This window comes from Hibiscus syriacus, unplaced genomic scaffold (genome assembly GCF_006381635.1).
Source record: "Hibiscus syriacus cultivar Baekdansim isolate YM2019G1 unplaced genomic scaffold, ASM638163v2 tig00014304_pilon, whole genome shotgun sequence".
Taxonomy (NCBI): Eukaryota; Viridiplantae; Streptophyta; class Magnoliopsida; order Malvales; family Malvaceae; genus Hibiscus; species Hibiscus syriacus.
In genome coordinates, this window is record NW_024062321.1 from 224,862 (window position 1) to 246,912 (window position 22,051).

The following is a 22,051-nucleotide window of genomic DNA, read 5'->3' on the forward strand; positions in this document are numbered from 1 at the left end:
TGAAACTACTCAATGAGATTTTATGTATTAAATTTAAGGGTAAATTAGACGTTTAGTATCTAAATTATCAGTTTTGATCTATCTTAGTATTTAAATTTTTTAACTTTTTTCAAAATTATAACTAAAGTTTAGTTTTTGTTTTATTTTAACACCTCATCGTTAAAAATTTTAGTTTTTATTTTATTTTATTACCCATTCAAAATTTAACATTAACTTTTAAAATATTGAAAGTTTATATATTAAAATGAATCAAAACTAATAGTTTAGGTAAAATAAAATACAAACTAAACGTTAGGTATGATTTTAAAAAAAAATGAAAGTTTAAGTACTAAAATAGATCAAAATCTATAGTTTAGGCGTTAAATATGTAGTTTACCCTGAGTAAATTACAAGTTAAAATATAAACTATCACCTTTATATGTTTTAGTACTTATACTTTTAATTTTTTTAAAATTATATTTAATATTTAGTATTTATTTTATTTTAATATCACATAATTAAAAATTTAACACGTTTAGTATCTAAACTATCAATTTTAATACTTAAATTTTTAATATTTTTTTAAAATTTAATGTTAAATTTTAAACAAAATACTAAAATAAAATAAAAATTAAATTTTAAGTATAATTTTAAAAATAATTAAAAGTGATAGTTTAAAATACTAAACTCGTAATTTACTCACTAATTAATCACCTATAACTAAACATCCCCTAAATTCCAGGTAGACTACTCGAAAAGCCGAGAGGAAGAAGGTTCGAGAACCACCAGAAGTCTCTGGTCTGCTCCGCTAACTTCTTTCTCTTTATAAATTACATTAATTTCTTAAAAATTTTCAAAATTACCCCACAAAATCGCCGTTGTCTTCCCCGGGAACAGAATTCGGAGCCAACAGATTCCACTGTCATGGCCGACGAAGCCAAAGCCAAAGGGAACGCCGCCTTTTCCTCCGGCGATTTCAACACTGCAATCAAACACTTCACCGAAGCTATAAACCTCGCTCCGACCAATCATGTACTTTACTCAAACCGATCCGCGGCTTACGCTTCTCTCCACCAATATGATGCCGCATTATGCGACGCCAAAAAGACCGTCGAACTTAAACCCGACTGGTCCAAAGGTTACAGCAGGCTCGGCGCGGCTCACCTCGGTTTGCACCAATATGAAGACGCGATTTCGGCGTATAGAAAAGGTCTCGAGATTGATCCTAATAATGAAACTCTGAAGTCTGGATTGGCTGATGCTCAATCGGCTTCGGCTTCACGATCTAGGGCGGCGCCTCCACCTAGTCCGTTCGGCGATGCTTTTCAGGGGGCTGAGATGTGGGCTAAGTTGACTGCCGATCCGACAACTAGGCTTTATTTACAGCAGCCGGATTTTGTTAAGGCGATGCAGGAGATTCAGAAAAATCCCAACAAATTGAATGAGTATTTCAAGGATCAGAGGGTTATGCAAGCTTTGGGTGTTTTGTTGAATGTTAAGCTTAATGCGCATAATGGTGGGGATGACATGGATATTCCGGAGGCGGATTCGCCTCCAACTCCGCAGCCTTCACGGGCAGCTAAGGAGGAGGTGAAGAAGCCCGAGCCGGAACCAGAAACGATGGAAATTGCGGAAGAGGAGAAAGAGAAAAAGGAGGAGAAGAAGAAAGCTTTAAAGGAGAAGGAAGCTGGAAATGCTGCATATAAGAAGAAGGATTTCGAGACGGCTATTCAGCATTACACGACGGCAATGGAGCTTGATGATGGCGATATTTCGTACATCACCAATCGGGCTGCTGTTTATTTGGAAATGGGCAAGGTATGTTTATTTATATTTACTTGTTTAGAAGCTAGAAAATTTACTTCATTAAATGTCGGTGCTTTTACAATGCTAATAAAGTTTAGAAACTGTCGGTTGATCTTATATTTTTATATATATTTTCTTCCAGCTGAGAACTTATAAATTTAGGTGGCCTAGATTAGAAACATTCTTGCTAATTTGATCTAAGAACAAAATAATTAATGAGTAGACATTGCTCTAGAATGATATTAGCTGTTGGGTTTCTTCTGGTCTAAGATAGATCTCAGAATAAACGTACGTTTTTAATATAATCTTTTCATGTTCAATGATTTAAATTGCAATCGAGTCGAGAATTATTTTTTGTTGTGGACATGTATGAATTTATGATGGAATGGTTTTGAGTGCTATGTTGGGCGTCTGCTCAATCATTTAGCTTTTACTGGTGTTGTATACAAACATGAAAACAAAGTCACAAGCATGCTCTGTTATTCTTGTGCGACAGACTTGTCAAGTTATTGTGAGGCGGTAGTTACAGGTCTAGTTGTTTCCTAAAACAGGAAATGGAGGTCTTCAATTGATTTTAGCCATCCTTTTCTTCTATGTTACGGATACAAACTGAAGGTTTGATAGTTCTGGTTTAGATAGATGTGAACTTATAATTGTTATTTTATATCAATTTTATTAAGTTGCTTCCCTATAGGAGATGATAGGAGAAGTTTCTTTGGCATTGTGTAGTATGCTCTGTGCTCCGAAATTGTTCTGCTTTTGGGTGTAGTGCTCACTTCTCAGTGTATTGTACATGCATTTAACTGAACTGCCCTTTCCTTGCTTACTGTCTGTGTTGAGTACAGTATGAGGATTGCATTAAAGATTGTGACAAGGCTGTTGAAAAAGGTAGAGAGCTCAGAGCAGACTATAAAATGATTGCAAGAGCTTTGACTAGGAAGGGGACTGCTTTGGTGAAGATGGCGAAATGCTCAAAAGATTACGAAGCAGCTATAGAGACTTTCCAGAAAGCTCTTACGGAGCATCGCAATCCAGACACTTTGAAGAAACTAAATGAAGCAGAAAAAGCGAAAAAGGATTTGGAACAACAAGAGTACTTCGATCCAAAGCTAGCGGATGAGGAGCGTGAGAAAGGTATTTTTCATCACTTTTTGTTTATAAGACCAACAACTTATGGTTCTTTAAATTTGCTCACTGACTGTCGTATGCAGTTAATTTACTGACGGCGCAAATATATTTGTAGGGAATGAATTTTTCAAGCAGCAAAAGTATCCTGAGGCTGTGAAGCATTATACAGAGTCATTGAGAAGAAACCCCAAAGATCCAAGGGTAAGAAGTCTATTTCCTTTCTTGTGAGTTTGTTGGTGACTATAGGCAAAGGCACAACAAACAGTATCGAGTTGATTGTAAAAATTCATTTTGCATGTCAGACATACAGCAACAGAGCTGCATGCTACACAAAACTGGGTGCAATGCCTGAGGGACTGAAAGATGCTGAGAAGTGCATTGAGCTTGATCCAACCTTTTCTAAGGGTTACACAAGAAAAGGTGCCATTCAGTTCTTCATGAAGGAGTATGACAAAGCTTTAGAAACATACCAGGAAGGGTTGAAACATGATCCCAATAACCAGGAACTGCTCGATGGCATCCGAAGGTATGCAGCTCTCCCTTTTCGAAGTTTTGGTTTGTGTTCCTATATCAGTACCGTATATAATTACTTGGTTCTCTCAATTATTTTGCAGATGTGTGGAACAGATTAACAAAGCGAGTCGAGGTGATTTCACCCCTGAAGAGCTGAAGGAAAGACAGGTGAGTATTGAGGAATTCCCTTTATGTCATTGCTTCTCATTTGGATTCACACAAAGCTGTTTAGTATGGCGATGTGAACTTAAATTGATGTGATATTGTTGCCAGGCCAAGGCAATGCAAGATCCTGAAATTCAAAACATTCTCTCGGATCCTGTCATGAGACAGGTAAGTGCTGGGATTACTTATAATGTGAACATGTCTGGATACTTTGATGTCTGGTTTACTGAAAATGGGGATTTGGACAGGTTTTGATTGATTTCCAGGAGAACCCAAAGGCAGCACAAGAACACATGAAGAATCCAATGGTGATGAACAAGATCCAAAAGCTGGTCACCGCCGGAATTGTGCAAATCAAATAAAAATGTGAACGGCGTATTAATTTAAGTCCATTTTGTCGTTTCCCTTGTAGTAAATTTCATCTCAGTGATTTTGTACCTGACAACTGTCTGAATTTGGGTGGATTAAAAAAAGATAGTTTAAGTTGGAAATATGCAGAAGTTTGCGAGGGATTGATTAATTTTACCTTGAATTTAAATTTAGAAATTACTGATCAAACATCTAGTTCTTAACGGTTTTCTGATCCTCTTTTATGAAAGGAACAACTGTTTCTTGCATTTAAAAGCAGATAATTGCTCATAATTTTCACTAACGGACACAATCCAGAAAACAAGTAGGCATTATCTAATGCTTCTAGATTCAAGTTCAGCTGCCGCTGCCGCCACCGCTGGCGGTTGTCACGGTTTTCCTCTTGGTGGTGGACCGTGTTTATGGTTTGGCATGGTCGGAGTATAATCCTTTATGGTGTCAACCTCTAGTTTCAGCTTCATTGTCTTCACCTGTATCGTATCCTTCAAAACTAGCATATGTGAGTGATTCAATGACAACTCGATTTTCCTTTCTAATCGGACTTCAATGGTAAACGCATCTTTTAGAGATGTTCCACGACAGATTGAAAATTTTCAGATCCCTTGGTGTTGAAGTTACCTCATTAATTGCAGGGTCAACAGAGGGTGGTGCACCAGAAGAATCCAAGCCTTCGACTTTGACTGCAAAATGTAACCAAATATTCCGATTAAACCACCTTCAGAACTGTCATAAACCAATTTGTATGAATCGAAATCTTTCGCTGACATATAAACGGATCGAGATAGATTAACAAGAGGATGAGAGCTATGAGTTTAGCAGCAGGACCCATGGTGGCAGTACTGCTAAAAACGGAGAAAATATGCAGATTTATACCGGCTTAGAAGGTGCTGTTTGAATGGCAACTACTCAAAAAGCTTTGTGGAATTATCAAACATCCATTAGCAAAACACCGCAAAAGTCTAGGGCACTAACTTCCTGTCACCTCAAAGTAAATTTTGAGGTTACCAAAAGAGATTATTAGGTAGCAATCAACATTGCATGGTCCAAGTAGCTCTTGCACAGTTCTTTTCGTGTAGGCATTGCACTAGTCTTTTAATAGGAAATTTGTGCATATTTGAAGAGTTACAGACATTACAAACTGGTGCATATTTGCACCAGAAGATTCTCTACTCTGCCCATCAAGTCCTCTAACTCTTTAGGCCTTTTAATTGGGTCCTTGTAACATCTGAACGCCCAAAGTTTAAGTACTAAAACGAATCAAAATTGATAATTTAGTTATTAAAAACCTAGCTTACCCTTTTATCTATTCTTATTCCTTACTCATTAAATTATATGCTTATTTTTTCATCGAAAGTAACTAATTTTATTCAAAATATAAAATATCTTAAAATATAATAAATATATTTATAATTATAATAATAAATTAAACACATAATTAGGACAATTTCCTATAATCATTCAAACAAAACTATCAACTTAAGATCATAAGCAGCATACGAGGAAAGATTAAAAATCCAACCAATAAATTCGAACAAAGATAGATACAAATAGATTAATCAAATCGACAAATGAACCATAAAATGATATCAAACTATTGAAAGATCACCGACAAAATTATAAATTAAACTTGAGCGACGTGAAAAACTATCCACGAAACAAAATAAATAAGTATCCAAAATCCTCTCTGAGGGTTCAAAGCATGGAAGATTAACAAAATATCAAATAAGCAACGACTTGATCAGTCGATGTTAAATCAATTCTTAAAAAATGATAAATAGAAAAACGATAAAACAACCCAAAAATATGTCAAAAGACAAAAGAAAGCGTGTCACAAAAACAGATGAAAATGTGCCATAAAAATAGATAAAAATGTGCCATAAAGATGAATTTATTAAAAAGAAAAAAACCAAATAGAGATACTATATAAGAAAAAAAAAACAATAAAAAGATAATTCAAAGTTATGGGTTAGTTCAAAACGACGCTACAGTGGCGCGTTTTGATATCTGCTGCCTAACTACTAGTCAAAGTCATTCTGTTTATAATTAGTGAAAGCAAACGAGCGGGAAGCGGACACGCAAACATCCGGGAGAATTAACGGCCAGGATCTCCTCAACGGAAGAGATCTAATTTCATTGGCTTAACATATCCGTACTCGCAATATTATTGGTGCACGTCACCACCGATGACATGTTCATTCATTTTACGCATGCCTGAGAAAACTGAAAAGCCAACGTTAGATTCGGGGCGATCCAGATATAAAAACACTCGAACCGCGACTCGCTCTCACTCAGCGATTTTCAGAGGAAATAACTCGAGAGACGAGAATTGAGGTCGTGCGATGGCTGGCTCGTGGAGAGCACGCGGCTCTTTGGTGGTGACGGCGATAGTCTTGTTCGGTGAGTTTTGTGCTGCTGCTCTTAGCTCTTTTTTTTCAGCTAGATCTGCTTGTTTTTATGTGATTGACTGTGTCTGTTTTATTGATTTACGATTCGTTTTTTTTGGAAATGAAGTGGATTTAGCTCTGTTTGGTGATTTTATTTGCGTTTAGATGGTGCATGTTTGGTGTTTCAGGTGTTCTAGTTCTAGTGACGCATTAGATCGTGAGTGAGAGTTTCGGCGATCTCGTATCGTTTGATTTCTATGTACTGTTTCGAGTACTAGAAATATCTGGATTCATAGAATGACTGACTAATTCGTTTGAATATAATTTTTATCTAATTTTGTAGTAGTTTACCATAAAATTTTCAATATTGTTTTGGACGAGTAAAAACAGTTTGTTTTTCTCCTATATCAATTTCTAATTCGTTAGTAGTTTAAATTTGAACTCATCTGTGTGAACATAATGGCTGCATTTAATGGCATTATGTATTAATATTGTTTAAGCTTTGGAACAGGATGTCTCTTTGCAATCTCAATTGCAAAGGAGGAAGCCACGAAATTGGGGACGGTCATTGGAATCGATCTCGGTACAACTTATTCTTGTGTTGGCGTTTACAAGAACGGTCATGTTGAAATCATAGCCAATGACCAAGGTAACCGTATTACACCATCTTGAGTGGCTTTCACAGACAGCGAGAGGCTGATTGGTGAGGCTGCAAAGAACCAGGCAGCTGTTAATGCGGAGAGAACCATCTTTGATGTCAAGAGACTTATAGGAAGAAAGTAATTCATATGTTTCTTGTATTGTGTTTTTGGGACAGATTGGGAGAGAATGCTTACCGGCATATTTGTTCTTTGCAGGTTTGATGATAAGGAGGTCCAGAAGGATATGAAACTTGTTCCATATAAGATTGTGAACAAGGATGGAAAGCCTTATAATCAAGTAAAGATTAAGGATGGAGAGACCAAGGTCTTCAGCCCCGAGGAGATCAGTGCTATGGTTCTAACTAAGATGAAGGAAACAGCTGAGGCTTTCCTTGGGAAGAAAATCAAGGATGCAGTTGTCACTGTTCCTTGTGAGTGCATCATAAGAAATATTCATCTCGTTTTGGGACAAAAACGATTATGTTTGTATGATCCTTTCTGATGCTCAAATTATCTCTCTGTTTGATTTGCAGCATACTTCAATGATGCCCAGAGGCAGGCCACCAAGGATGCCGGTATTATTGCTGGGCTCAATGTGGCAAGGATCATCAATGAACCAACTGCAGCTGCCATCGCCTATGGTTTGGACAAGAAGGGTGGTGAGAAAAACATTCTTGTCTTTGACCTTGGTGGTGGAACATTTGATGTCAGTATCTTGACAATTGACAATGGTGTATTCGAGGTTCTTTCCACAAATGGAGACACTCATTTGGGAGGTAAGCGTCAATATTGTTTTTGGTTTTTAAAAGTTGCTTTTCAATTTTCATTATGAATTTTACTTATGGTCATTTTTCTTGCAGGTGAGGATTTTGACCAGAGGATTATGGAATACTTTATTAAACTGATTAAGAAAAAGCATGGAAAGGATATCAGCAAGGATAACAGGGCTCTTGGGAAGCTCAGGAGGGAAGCTGAGCGTGCCCAGAGAGCTCTCAGCAGCCAGCACCAGGTCCGCGTGGAAATTGAATCACTTTTTGACGGTATCGATTTCTCTGAGCCGCTGACCAGGCCTCGCTTTGAGGAGTTAAATAACGACCTGTTCAGAAAGACCATGGGGCCCGTGAAGAAGGCAATGGAAGATGCAGGTTTGGAGAAGTGCCAAATCGATGAGATTGTTCTTGTTGGTGGAAGCACTAGAATTCCTAAGGTTCAACAACTCCTTAAGGACTACTTCGATGGAAAGGAGCCCAACAAGGGTGTTAACCCGGATGAAGCCGTTGCTTATGGTGCTGCAGTACAAGGAGGCATCTTGAGCGGAGAGGGTGGTGATGAAACCAAAGGTGCATTTTCATCCCCATCATAACTAGACAAACCTATAGCTGATGAAAACTGTTCTAACCGAATCTAAATGTTTACAGATATTCTTCTTCTTGATGTGGCTCCCCTTACCCTTGGTATTGAGACTGTTGGTGGAGTGATGACCAAGTTGATTCCTAGAAACACCGTCATCCCAACCAAAAAGTCTCAAGTTTTCACCACTTATCAGGATCAGCAAACCACCGTCTCCATTCAGGTACAATTAAACACGATTCTCGTTAATACTCCAAACTGGTCATATATGTCCAATGCGGATATGTTGTTGAGATTTCTTTTTTCCATCTATCTAGAAAGCCGAAATGTCGCATTCTACTTCTGGATGGTTGATATGATTGTCAAAGCAAATACTGAAAAATCGAATCATTATAGCTTTCGAGCTTATGTGAATTTTTGTGATATGGCAGGTCTTTGAAGGTGAAAGGAGTCTCACAAAGGACTGTAGGTTGCTTGGGAAGTTTGATCTTACTGGAATTCCTCCAGCTCCAAGGTTTGCTCCTCTCTTACATCAACTATCTTTTATGCTTTCTGCAAACCTTCAGTTGAATTTACCGGCACTTATCGTTTCCTCAGGGGAACTCCTCAAATCGAAGTTACATTTGAAGTCGATGCAAATGGTATCTTGAACGTCAAGGCCGAAGACAAAGGCACGGGTAAATCGGAGAAGATCACAATCACCAACGATAAGGGTAGATCGAGAGAATGGTTCGCGAGGCAGAAGAATTCGCAGAGGAAGACAAGAAGGTGAAGGAGAAGATCGATGCTCGCAACAGCCTGGAGACGTACGTTTACAACATGAAAAACCAGATTAGTGACAAGGATAAGCTTGCCGATAAGCTCGAATCTGACGAGAAGGAGAAAGTCGAAACGGCAGTTAAGGAGGCCCTCGAGTGGCTTGATGACAACCAGAATGCCGAGAAGGAAGACTTTGAGGAGAAGCTCAAGGAGGTTGAGGCTGTTTGCAACCCTATCATCACGGCTGTATATCAAAGATCCGGCGGAGCCCCGGGTGGCGGTGCATCGAACGAAGAAGAAGATGATTCGCATGATGAGCTCTAGTAAAAAGAATCCCTAATTGCTGCCGCCACTGATGAATTCAGATGAGAATGTTAGAGTTGGGGTGAAATGAGATACTGTACTAATTTTGATAGATGTTTCGAAAGGGATAAAACTATTCCCGCTTGCTTCGTTTGCTTTGCTGGGTGAATACACATTTCGTAGGATGTTTATGTTTCGTTTAAACAATTAATGGAACTCAAAATAGCTTAAAACTTGTATCAAGTTATTATTGGTCCCTCTACTTTATCATTATTCTCTTTTGGTACTGAAATTATCAGACTTATTGATGATTTATAAAAACCTTAAACAAAGAATTTTAGTAAAACAATTCATTATTGATGTTAAAATTCTTAAAGTTCACATACATTTAATTTTAGTATGGTTAAATTACAAATCTCATCACTAAAATTTTACTTTTTCTCTTATATTGCTTACTGAATTTTAAAAGTAAAGAAACTGAATTTTAAAAGTTTTTAACTTCTTTATTGAACTTAATATATTTGATTCTTTTGTTATTTTGTTGTTAAATAATTAACAACGTTAAAACAACGTTTTTATTTATTGATAACGCCACTGGCGGAGCCAATATATATTAAGGGGTGTCAATTGACACTCCAAAAGTTTCATTTTTACCCATATAAATTATATAATATATAATATAAAAGAAAAAATGACACCCTTTTAGAAATGTTTTGTCACATTTTAAAAAATAAATTGAGCGCATATTTTTAAATATATTTAACGATCAAAATTTAAAATTTAATATTTTCACTTAAAAAAATTTGATACCCCAATTTTTTTTTCTAACTCCGCCCTTGGATAATGCTTTTAGTGAGGAAACGATTGGGTAACAAAAAAACCCAATGTATTAAGTTCAGTGAAGAGATTGAAATAGATTTAAAGCACAATGAGTGAAATAAAAGAGAAAGTTTTGGTTACTAAATTTGTAATTTACCCTTTAGTATATAAAAAAACTTATTTAAAGTTTTTATTATGTTTTATTTTGAAAAGGAAAAGATACTTTATTGCACATTTCAATTATAATATATATATAATTAAAGGCCACAATTTGAGTAAATTGCATAGTGATTGGGATCCATTTGTATTTTTTATTGAATAATTCCATCACACCAAGAAACCAACTCAAAATTCAAAGCCTTTTGATGATGAATTTCTTAATTAACAAACTCCTCAATCTATCCACAATCACATGTGGGATCGTGGGTTAAGTTTTGGCTTTATATGGATGAACTTTCCCAAGATTATAGAACACAAATACATGCTTAATCAAATGATTAGTTGATAATCAAAGATGTCACCTTTCAATCAACAATTAAATTAATTAATTATACTCCTCATGGTCACTACATAAACAATACAACTAATTATGCTTATAAAGTCACAAAAATAAAATAAACCCTTAAGCTTTTTGGAGCACTTTCTTGAGTTCCCAGTGCCCCATGGGGAAGGAACCTTGTTTTGAGTAAGGCATCATATTCCCTTCTAAAACATTTGAACATGTTATTCCTTTGAAGTGCATGTATGGTAATGGTTTAAGAGTCATCTTTGCCCCTGTAGTAGATCTAATTTATCACTTTTGTCCCTATCATATTTTCGTATTAATTTAACTCTCGAAATTGTTCAATTGCATCATTTTATATCCTACTCATGACTTAAAACCCTAAATTATAAACCTTAAGTTATAAATTATGGTTTAGAGGTTATGATTTAGGGTTTAAGTTAGTGTAGGGTATAGAATGGTGTAAGTGAGTAACTTCAAGGGTTAAATTGATGCGAAAACAAGATAGGACTAAAGTGATAAATTGTGTCTACTACAAGAATAAAAGTTACCCTTTTGCCTATAACAATTTTATTTACAATATAAATTATTAATTTGAATTAAAATGAAATTAGAATCATATATTTTATTATTTATAAATTATTTATATGGCGTTTTTAACCAAATGTTTACTTAGTATTTGCTTAATTAGACCAAAAACAAACTAAAATTACATTAGTATTAATAAGGCGAAAATACATTAAAAGTCTCTGTACTTAAAAAAATCAATGTGACTATCGTATTATTTTTCTCTCAATGTGACCTTCCAACTCAAAATAAATCTAATGTGGCCCTTTGACAAATTTTTTGTCGTCGACCGTTACGGTGCTAACTTAGTATTTCACTGTACTAACGTGGTGGTCCATGGTAGTTTATAACGTGACGGGTGATATGACAGATGAGTTAAATTGATAACTCAAATATGATATATGGATTGCTACGTCAGTACCGTAGACCGTCATGTCAGCACTGTAGAATGTCATGCCTGTACCATAACGGTCAAGAATAAAAAAATATTGGTAAAATGGCCATACTAAGTTTGTTTTATGAGTCGGAAGATCATATTAAGAGAAAAATAATTAGATGATCACATTAGTTTTTTTTTAAAGTATAGGACCTATGATCACCGTTTTACCTTTTAATAATGATTTTGAAGTTGTAGCTTAGGCAACAAGGAAACGAAAACATGATTTGACCAAAGGGGAAAACTTTACAGCCAGAGGATATTGCAGGATTCGAGGGCGTGGAATTGACCGATTTACGTTGTTTTTGAATCCTCACGTGCGATTCCTCATTGACGATTCTGACCTAAACCCTCGTGCCCACCGATTTGTTTATTCGTTTTAAATTAATCGCCGACCATCACTCCAGCCAACCAACACTGCACACGTGCACCCACTAAACTAACACTTTGTCTTCTTTATCCATCACCTTTTGTCTTCTGACTATTTGACTTTGAACAAATCTCCCTCTCTATATTCCTTATTGTCATTAACTCACTATAAGAATCAAACCAATACATAATTAAACCTTAATTTATAGGATAAACTATGCATTTAGTATATAAATTATTAATTTTGGTCCGTTTTAGCACCTAAATTTTTAATTTTTTTAAAATTGACATTAAATTTTGAACATGAATACTAAAATAAAACAAAAATTAGACTTTAAGTATGATTTTAAAAAAACTAAAAGTTTAGGTACTAAAATGGATCAAAATTGTTAGTTTAAGTGCTAAACATATAATTTACCCTAAGTTATAAAAATTGTTAAAAAAATCTTAAGCACAATTAGTTTATTGGTTAAATTATACATTCTCTTTAAAACGCTCTCTAAAATCTATTAAAGAACAAATAAATAAAATTATGAACGTTTTAAGAGTACACATTTTTTTATTACTTCAGAGTAAGTACAAAGCAACATATGCAGGGCCGTCGCTAAATTTTCGGGGATCCTGTACAAATTCTTATAAAGGGCCCCTATTTTTTAGATATATTCGATTTTGAGTAATAATAGTGGCATTTTTTGACAAACGCCGCAATAGATCCATCTATAGTGACCTTTTTTAAATAAAACCGCAACAATTTTATTTTTGAAAAACGTCACAATAGGTCCATCTATAGTGGCGTTTATTGAAAAACGCCACTATAGATATATTTTTTTGGGGCTCCCATTTTTTGGGATCCTGCGGTTTCGCACCGCCCCAGCCACGAAACTGAACATATGTTCAAAGATAACTCTCAATTATTTGATATTGAATACTCATACTTCTGATATTCTTAATACCCGAACCCGAAACCTAAAAAAATAACAATAATTCTTTTATCACGTTACAATAAGATTGCTAGAGTGAAACTAATGGTTTTGACCCTAGGATAAAAATACTATTGTTCATCACTTCCTAGGGATAAATTCTCCAACAATGCCCATGAATCCCTCGTAAATATGTAAGACAAAATAATCATATTAATATGTACTTAAATATTTATATTTAGTACGTTACTATATAGTAATAAATAAAGTAGGACCCAATTTTTAATATGAAACTAAAGAACTATAAACCCTAATAATACATAATTTAAGTTATCAGTAATCAATCAAATGACGAAACACATAACACAATATATTATTTATTTTGATTCGGTTCTGCACAAAGCTCCACTATAAAATTCTTCCACTTTTGATCTCTGTCGTCCTTAAACAGATTTGCTTGTTCTTTATTCAACGTTAAACTATCGGAATCCATATCGGAAGAAGGTGGAAATGCTTGAAACCGTGAAGTACCTGATCGGTTCTAGAGGAGCGAGCGGGTTCGGGTCTAAGTCCACCGCCGACGAAGTTACCGAGACTTGCCATGATCTCCGTTCCATCACTGCCATTATCACCGGTAACGTGTTGTAATTTTTCATTCATGGTTCTGTCAACTTTTATCCTTTTTGAGTTTTGATTGTGTGAGGTTGTTGTTGTTAACAGGTGCGACGTCGGGGATCGGCGCCGAGACGGCTCGGGTGTTGGCGAAGCGAGGGGCGAGACTGGTGCTTCCGGCTCGGAACCTCAAAGCTGCGGAGGAAGTTAAGGCGAGGATAGTTAAAGAGTTTCCTAACTCGGAGATCATCGTAATGGCTCTTGATCTGAGTTCACTCAGTTCGGTTCGAAAATTCGGGTCGGATTTCGAGTCGCTTAACTTGCCTCTCAATCTCCTCATGTAATCCACTAGACTCTCACTTTCCTTAGATCACGCAAAAAAGAAATTAAATTTCAGTTACAAAGACAAGAGATTAACTGACTACCTAGCTTTCTTGTCGGATAAGAAGCACAGTATATATGATTGGGAATTGTTTGCTTGCCGAAAAAGCGAAAAAAAGAGAGAGACGATAAACATGTTTTGTTTTGTTGTAAATATCAGAAACAACGCCGGCAAGTTTACGCATGAACATGCAATCTCCGAGGATGGAATCGAGATGACATTTGCCACTAATTACCTAGGTCATTTTCTGTTGACAAAACTGTTGTTGAACAAGATGATCGACACGGCCAAACAAACCGGCGTTCAAGGAAGAATCGTGAACGTGTCGTCGAGCATTAACGGCTGGTTTTCCGGCAACATGATCCGATATCTAGGCCAGATATCGAGAAACAAAAGGTGAGTTACAATAAGAATTCAATGACTAACTCAGACCACAATTAATAACAGAACAGAACAAGAAAAATGATTGTTTAAAAGACTTAGGGTTTCGATTTGACTATTTTTCTGGGTATTTTGTCTCTAGTCAGTACGATGCTACATGTGCTTATGCTCTCTCGAAGCTGGCTAATGTTCTGCATATCAAGGAACTTGCTCAGCGACTGAAGGTTTGATTGATCCTTCGTCTTCTTCTGTTTAAAACCCTAAAAAAAGTTAAATTTTGTAGCTTTCCTACCACACATATATACATATATTAGATTTTATGACCCGAATTTCATTTCGATTCGATAAATTATATTCAGAAATATTGTTTATTTGGGTTGCAGGAAATGGGTGCCAATGTGACTATCAACTGTGTTCATCCAGGGATTGTTAAAACTCGTCTCACCAGGGAACGTGAAGGCTTCTTCACAGGTTATACATACATACATACATACATATAATATTCTTTGTAGCTTAAGATTAACTTCTTTTCCTTGTTACTGCAAACATGCAGATTTGGTTTTCTTTGTAGCTTCAAGGCTCCTAAAGACAATCCCTCAGGTAATTTACATACACACATGCATGTATAGCAAGTTGAAAATGGGAAGTTTTGATGGGACATTAACGGATATTGTTCTTTTTCAGGCAGCTTCGACGACATGTTACGTAGCAACGCATCCGACGGTAGAGAATGTCAGTGGGAAATACTTTGCAGACTGCAACGAATCAAGGACGTCGAAACTGGGTTCCAGTCCCAGTGAAGCTTCGAGGTTATGGGCTGCCTCTGAAATCATGGTTTCTGCAAACCCTAAAGCAGTTTTCGATCCACTTAACGCCTTTGATTATCACAAATATAACTAGCAAAATCAACCATACAAAAACACACGTGATGAAAAAAGTATGACGGTATGTATACAAAGTTGAAAATACAATTTCGGTTTATGTACCTAAAATTATAGGCCATTAATGGAAATTAATATTAATTAGAGGGGTTGTTTTGCACCAATACTACGATTAATGCTATGATTTTACATGTTACTATAATAAAAAATAGGATAAACTACGTATTTAGTCCTTAAACTATAAATTTTGATATATTTTAATACTTAAACTTTACGTTAAATTTTGAATGAATACTAAAATGAAATAAAAACTAAATTTTAGATATATTTTGAAAAAATTAAAAGTTTAAATACTAAAACATATTAAGTATTTTAATTATTAAACACATAATTTACCCTTTTTTTTTCTAAAGGCTAGGCTCATACGTGGGGTTTTTAAAGAGTATCTTCGAGGCAATATGTTATATGGGACCTACTAACATGCTCAATGGGAGAGAAACATGCATATAAAATAAGCAAAACTCATTTATAGTCATAACACCTATACATACATGATACATGCATAATTGCATACACATACATATATAACTTGACATCTACATGTTGTGATCCATATATATATATATGTTTTACAGACAAATTTCCTTGAAAATCTGTAAAAATCTGCAAAAAAATCAAAGAATCAGTATATAAACTGACATCTATACGGTGTGATCCAATAACAAAATTAAACCCCCGACAATATACACTTGGAAAATCTATGATTGGTCCAGACCCACATGCAGTGAAGGACCACATGAATTTATTGTCACTAACATGGTGAGTATAGGGATATGTCTACATACGAGTATTCTTTATATCTATATCTGTATATGTATCGGTTCTTATAGTCGAATAGGTAACCCGTAATTGAGGTAGGTTCGAAAGCGTCCATCGAAGCTTGCGGTGACGATCACGAGACCCCATTTGTGAGAGCTTAACATGCTTTGATAAGCACTCTTCAGAACTTTCAACTCGAATTTCCACATATCAGAAGCAATCGTAGCCGGATTAACACTAAGAAGTGTCTCTTCAGGCCAAGTCGCGACCCCCCTTGTCAAAGACTCCATCAGAACCCGTTTCAGAGAGAAACAATCCGGAGAAGTTTGGGGTACCGGTTGTTCAAGCTCCACCTTAGGACTTCGATGCTTCTGCATGTTTGCGAGGCCATTTCTCTGCTCATTGCCGCTCGGTTTGGGTGATGTGAGCGGTCCAGGAATAGGTTTGATGCCAAACCAAGGTATAGCAACCGATGCATTGTGGGACGGGAAACTTTCGTGGGAAGAAACATTCTTCGCCTTCAGACAGTTCTTCTCCGGATTACTGTAGTTCCATATGTAGACGTTAGAATCCTCGCTGGCTGAGATGATCTGTTTCCCGTCTTGGCAGAAAGTTGCAGATATCTGACTTGACGCTATCTGGAAGCCTGGTGCTGGAAGATGAAACAAACTAAATCATAAAAATGCTAGTCAACATAAGAAAAAACGATGTAGAGTCGAACACTGACCCTTTAGTTTGCATATGACGTCTCGTCCGGACAAGACACGGACGAGTGAATCGGCCGAAGTAATTAGCACTTCGCTTGGATCACAAGGCGAGAACTAGAAATTGAACAACAACAAAACATAAGCATTCATTTGTCAAAAAAAATGTAATAAAGAGGAAACACGCACAAGGATTAAACTTAACCACCTCAAAGCCGGTTATCTTTTTTCCAGGCAACTTCTTTTTGCTTTGTAGGTATATTGGTTCATCGATTTGAAGTCGATTACCTGATAAATAACACACACGATTCACTGAGGTTCAACCCGAAAATACCAGCAGAACTCTTTCTGTATGTTTCGTACAAAATTATACAGAGTCAACTCTTTGAGAAACTTTTCGGCATTTCATAGATGAACGTACCTATGATATCATAAAAAAGGCAGTTTCCAGTCATTGATCCAACGATTCCACCCTACAATAATGAAACAAAGAGGTTTATTAACAAAATTTCATTAGGATTTCTGGAGACAACCCAAGATTCTCGACTAACCTTTCCGTCAGGACGATAGCATACAGCAGTGACTATATCCATTACATCAGTATAATCAATAACTCGGCAGCGAAGAACTTCCCAAATGCGGACTTTTCCATCGATTGAACCGCTGATGAAATAATTATCATCCGTAGGGTTGAAGGCAACAGAAGTGACTACATTGACAGTAAGAGTTACACATGTTAATGTCATGCAACTTGGAAGATGATAAATTAGCTCATCAAACAGAACATGTAAATAAACAATGACCTACCATAATTGTTATGAGAAAAAACTCTCAAGCATCGATCGTATCCCACTTGCCATAGCCGAACAGTCTTAACAACAGAGGACGACAGTATAAACTGCAGCGAAAAATGTCATATATGACATCTTTAGTTGCAATTTAAGTATCTAACAAGGAAGATGAAATCTAGGAACCATACCCCTTTCTTAGACCATGGTAGAGCCAAAACTTCGCCACTGTGTCCCTGAAATTCATGCAACGGCTTCTCCGAAATTCGGAAGATCTTGGGTGGGAAAATGACACAAGTTGAATCCGATGATCTCCCTAACCTCTTAATTTTAGCCATACGCTCTTTATCCACATTGAGAGGAGTCAGCTGGGAAAGATGATTCATTCTGAAGTAGAGACATGAAGAATCAAGGTCTTGAATATCGAATTTGTCCAAACTCTCATCCTCCAGGATCTTCCATATGCGCACAATACAATCTTCGCCTGCAGTTGCTAGAAATCGCCCATCAAAACTGAACTTCATCGTTGAGATGGACCCTTCATGTGCTACAAATTCTTGGCCACAATAAAGGGAAGATAACTACTTGGAATGCTTGCAACTAGGATGAACTCGGACTCTTTTCATCTTTTCTCCTGATACCGAGTCATGACTACTGTGCTTCGATGCAATTTCGACATGCCTATCAACTACATGAGCTATGGCACCTAATTTCCTTAACCATCCCTTTTTCACCTTCCTTTTCGGATTGGTTCGAGACCTTCCACTGACCTGTACACGCAAGCCGAGATCAACCAAAGGAGATGGCCCAGGGGACCACTCAGACTCTTGAGAAGTAACAGATTTACTTGAGCCCCTCTGTTGAATCGCAAGCAATTGCATTCGACCATCCAAATCCTTGTCTTGATATGAGAAATGACCCTCCAGTGAACAATTTTCAGCTGGTTCTTGAGCATCATTAGACTCGAATGCTACAAAGGACTGGTTCGATGAGACCCCATCTTCAGTGGCTGATGTTCTCAACACCACCCCACTATCTTGTGAGATTCTGTAAATTCCCAATTCGAGTTCATCCATACAAGCACCGCCACGATCTTCGCCGGAAACTGAATTTCGATCAAAATCTAGACCCATCCATGTTCGGAATCTATGGCGACGCTTATCAACGCTTTCCGGGAACATAGACCAGAACTTGTACTGATCAAAATTGTCCGGAAACCCGTTGACTAGGCCAAAATCAGGACTAGAAATACATTCATCGGAACAAACTGAGCAGCTATCAAAGAATTCTTCATCTTCTTCTTCGAAAAAACTCCCCATAATTGTTTCTTTTTCCTCTTATTCTTCTCTCAATCCATGAAATCCTGAAACATTAGTTGAGCATCAACTAAATTTTCCAGGTTCTCAATCAAACAGGCCAGTCTTTCTTTCACTCACTTTCCCTTTATTTTCATCAAACTCATAAAAAGAAGCACAAAAGACAGATCTTTGCATCAAATTCTCAAACACCAAGAAGACCAAGCTCGAGACTTTTAAAACAATTCGAAAAGAAACAAGACCATGAAACAAACAAATATTAAAAAAAACTCAGAAAGAATACGAAGATTTACACACCTGGGTTACCACGAATTGCTGGGTCAAACCCAGAATTGCACTGATTTTCCACCCTCTGAAGAACAACGCCTTTCACTGTTTTCTTTGCGTCACCCAGAAAACAAACAAATGCTCTTACAATTTGTTTAAAGAAAAGGACAAACGAAAAATATTTACATAAAGAATACAGCAAATGGCGTTAAGGCGAAGGAGGATAGGATGCGAGGTCATAAAGCTTTGATTTTGAAAGGTGGGTGGTGGTTGGTTTCCTTGCCTTTGTATCTGTCAGTGTCTGCTTGATCTCTTTCATTATTCCTCCCTTCTATACATAAAATTTGTCTGGCTTTCAAGTCAAATTCGATTACTGCTGCGCTAAAGGAAGATTTGTTTATCCTTTTACCAACCGTTTATCATACTGTGATTCTTCTTAAGCAAGATTTTGTGTTCCTTTTACCAACTAAATATTCTTAGTATAACGAAATATGGTGCGAGGTTTAACTGTTGTTTGTTTTTATTTTCATTTTTCGTCGAAATAGATTCCTTTCGTTCATTAAAAAGTCAAAAGTTTACCGATGAGTTGATGATGTGGGAAGGTTGACATCGTTTAAGTAAAATTTTATATTCGAGTCGTATATGTAAATTTTTGTTGAAAGATTATCTACAAAAATTAGATGCGTAATTCATATTATTTAAAACGAAACTTTAAAATTAAATGATAAAAAAATAAAAAATTTAAATAAAATAATTTGTATTATACAAAGCATGCATGTAATATACTCTAAAAATAATCATCTTTTAATCATTAAAATTGTTTAATTTGTGAAATTATAATATATTTTGAATATTAAGTAATTGTCGTAATTTATTTCAATTGGTTCAAACAAAAGGTTATAAAAGATAGTTTTAATATTAAAACTAACTGTTTAAACTATATTTACAATTAATTTTTATGTTTAATTTTTTTTATTAAAAAAACACTTAATATTTTTTTCGTTACATTATAAATATTTAATACTAAAGAAAATCATAAATAACAATTATCATGTTTAATACTTTTAAAAAAATATTTTAAGTAATATATATTTTTAGTGTCAATATAAATATAAGCATGAGTCTATATGCTCTTTATAAAATATGAAGTGCAAATATTTTACGTATTTTCAATATATATATATATATCTATATGCTCTAAAGGGGACTGTTTTTTGGGAAGTTAGTCCCAAGCCTCAGTTTAGCTGGACCTTGAGAAAACTCCTCAAGCTTAGAAATACAGCTGCAGATTTATTTGGCAATGTTGTTGACTGGAACGCATTTAAAAGTAAATGGGTGTGGGAGAAGCTGAGAGACAAGAGGGAGAAGGCCAGGTGGGAACACCTAATTTGGTTTCCCCTACATGTTCCAAGAATGTCTATTGTTGCTTGGATGGTTGTTTTGAATAGGCTCCCAACTAAGGTCAGACTCATCAATATGGGAATGGAATTGGATGGACTTTGTGACCTCTGTAATGCTGAGTTAGAAGACAGAGACCACCTCTTCAATGATTGTGGTTTTGTTAGTGGAATTTGGAGGAGGATTCTGCAGACCTGTAAAATTCCTCACAGGATTCTGTGTTGGAGTGATTCTTTGGATTGGGCAGTAGTCAATTTTAGGGGTAAATCCTTGCTAGTTAGTATTTTGAAGCTAGCTTGTATTAGTCTTTTATATTTTGTTTGGGAAGAGCGTAATTTCAGGCGCTTTAGAGGTTGTTCTCGGTCTGTTGATGATATCTTTGAGTGTATAAGAAGATCTGTTGGTGATAGGATTAATGGATGCAGCATTAACAAGGCTGACAGTGTTAATCTCCAGCTATGTTTGGATTGGAACATTGGCTAGGTCTTGGTGGCTGTTGTTTTGTTGCAGGCTGCTGTTTTGCTGTGGGCTGCTAGTCGTCTCTTTCTTTGCTTTTTGCTTATCTTACTTCTTGCTTTGTTATTTTGGCTGATTGTTTTGAAAGTTGCTGCTTAGGTTGCTAGCAGGGGTCTAATATCTTATTGACTTTTGTAGCTTGTTTTGACTGTAGCTTGTTATTGTTATTTCTTTGGGTACTAAAATTCAAATTATCAAAAAAAAAATATTTTCAATATATATATATATATAATCTACATTTAAAGTGTGAACCAAGTCTCGGCAGTCGGCATGGTCTAACGCGCAAGATGATAACGCCAGCTCGCCAAAAGAAAAACGCGATTAAGATGCGTCGTTTTCATTTCAAAGTTGACCAGCTAATTGTCTAATCCTTCAACTATAAGATACTATTGTATTAAATCCTTCAATTATTAAAAGTTATAAAATATTTATCAAACTCTAAAGTGTTGTTTTGTCGAATCCATCGATTTTCAAAAATTATGAAATGATCATCCAACTATTCATTGTATTCCAAACTCGTACTTTTCCGCTAAAAAAATGATGGTTATCTTATATGAACATTAACATAATGACTAGGATGCGATAATCGTTTGAGATTCTAAGATCATATTTTATCATATCACAGTCAATAAATTAACATTCAGTTTAAAATACCATAAAATTTTTAATAGAAAACGACGAGTCTATAACATAGAGAATAGTCAGATGATCAAAGTCATGAAACTCAACAAAACAATACCCTATAGTCATAAAATCATTTTATTACTTTTAATAGTCGAAAAACTTAATAAATCAATACCCTATAATGGAAACCATTCGTGTATGTTACCATAATATTTTACGTGTTTTAATATGTTATAATCGTGATTAGATATTTGTTTAATTTTCATAAATTTTAATTCAGTAGTAATTTGTATGTCAGCCACATTGGCAGCCGACCGGCTCTATCTTTCTTCCATGTATTATGGGGTATATTA

The 22,051-nt window shown here is 35.9% G+C and overlaps 2 protein-coding genes, 1 long non-coding RNA gene and 2 pseudogenes across 3 annotated transcripts; 3 read left to right on the forward strand and 2 right to left on the reverse strand.

The window, feature by feature from the left end:
• The first annotated feature begins 715 nt into the window (after positions 1-715).
• LOC120207052 (hsp70-Hsp90 organizing protein 3-like) lies at positions 716-4,082 on the forward strand. Its single transcript, XM_039206569.1, has 7 exons — positions 716-1,797; positions 2,631-2,919; positions 3,029-3,114; positions 3,216-3,439; positions 3,528-3,594; positions 3,700-3,759; positions 3,840-4,082. The coding sequence occupies exons 1-7, from the start codon at positions 904-906 to the stop codon at positions 3,951-3,953; spliced, it is 1,734 nt and encodes a 577-aa protein (XP_039062500.1). The 5' UTR covers positions 716-903; the 3' UTR covers positions 3,954-4,082.
• Positions 4,083-4,306: 224 nt separating this feature from the next.
• Positions 4,307-4,918, reverse strand: LOC120207056. Its single transcript, XR_005524169.1, has 3 exons — positions 4,834-4,918; positions 4,579-4,640; positions 4,307-4,424 (listed from the first exon to the last, which is right to left on the reverse strand). It is a non-coding gene; the product is annotated as an uncharacterized LOC120207056 (long non-coding RNA).
• A 1,322-nt stretch (positions 4,919-6,240) lies between these two features.
• Positions 6,241-9,422, forward strand: LOC120207051 (annotated as a pseudogene).
• A 4,097-nt stretch (positions 9,423-13,519) lies between these two features.
• LOC120207053 (short-chain dehydrogenase TIC 32 A, chloroplastic-like) lies at positions 13,520-15,288 on the forward strand. Its single transcript, XM_039206571.1, has 7 exons — positions 13,520-13,644; positions 13,731-13,962; positions 14,164-14,400; positions 14,528-14,609; positions 14,769-14,856; positions 14,939-14,985; positions 15,070-15,288. Exons 1-7 carry the CDS (start codon positions 13,521-13,523, stop codon positions 15,283-15,285), a joined length of 1,026 nt encoding a protein of 341 aa, XP_039062502.1. The 5' UTR covers position 13,520; the 3' UTR covers positions 15,286-15,288.
• Positions 15,289-15,936: 648 nt separating this feature from the next.
• LOC120207049 lies at positions 15,937-19,323 on the reverse strand (annotated as a pseudogene).
• Positions 19,324-22,051: the final 2,728 nt, after the last annotated feature.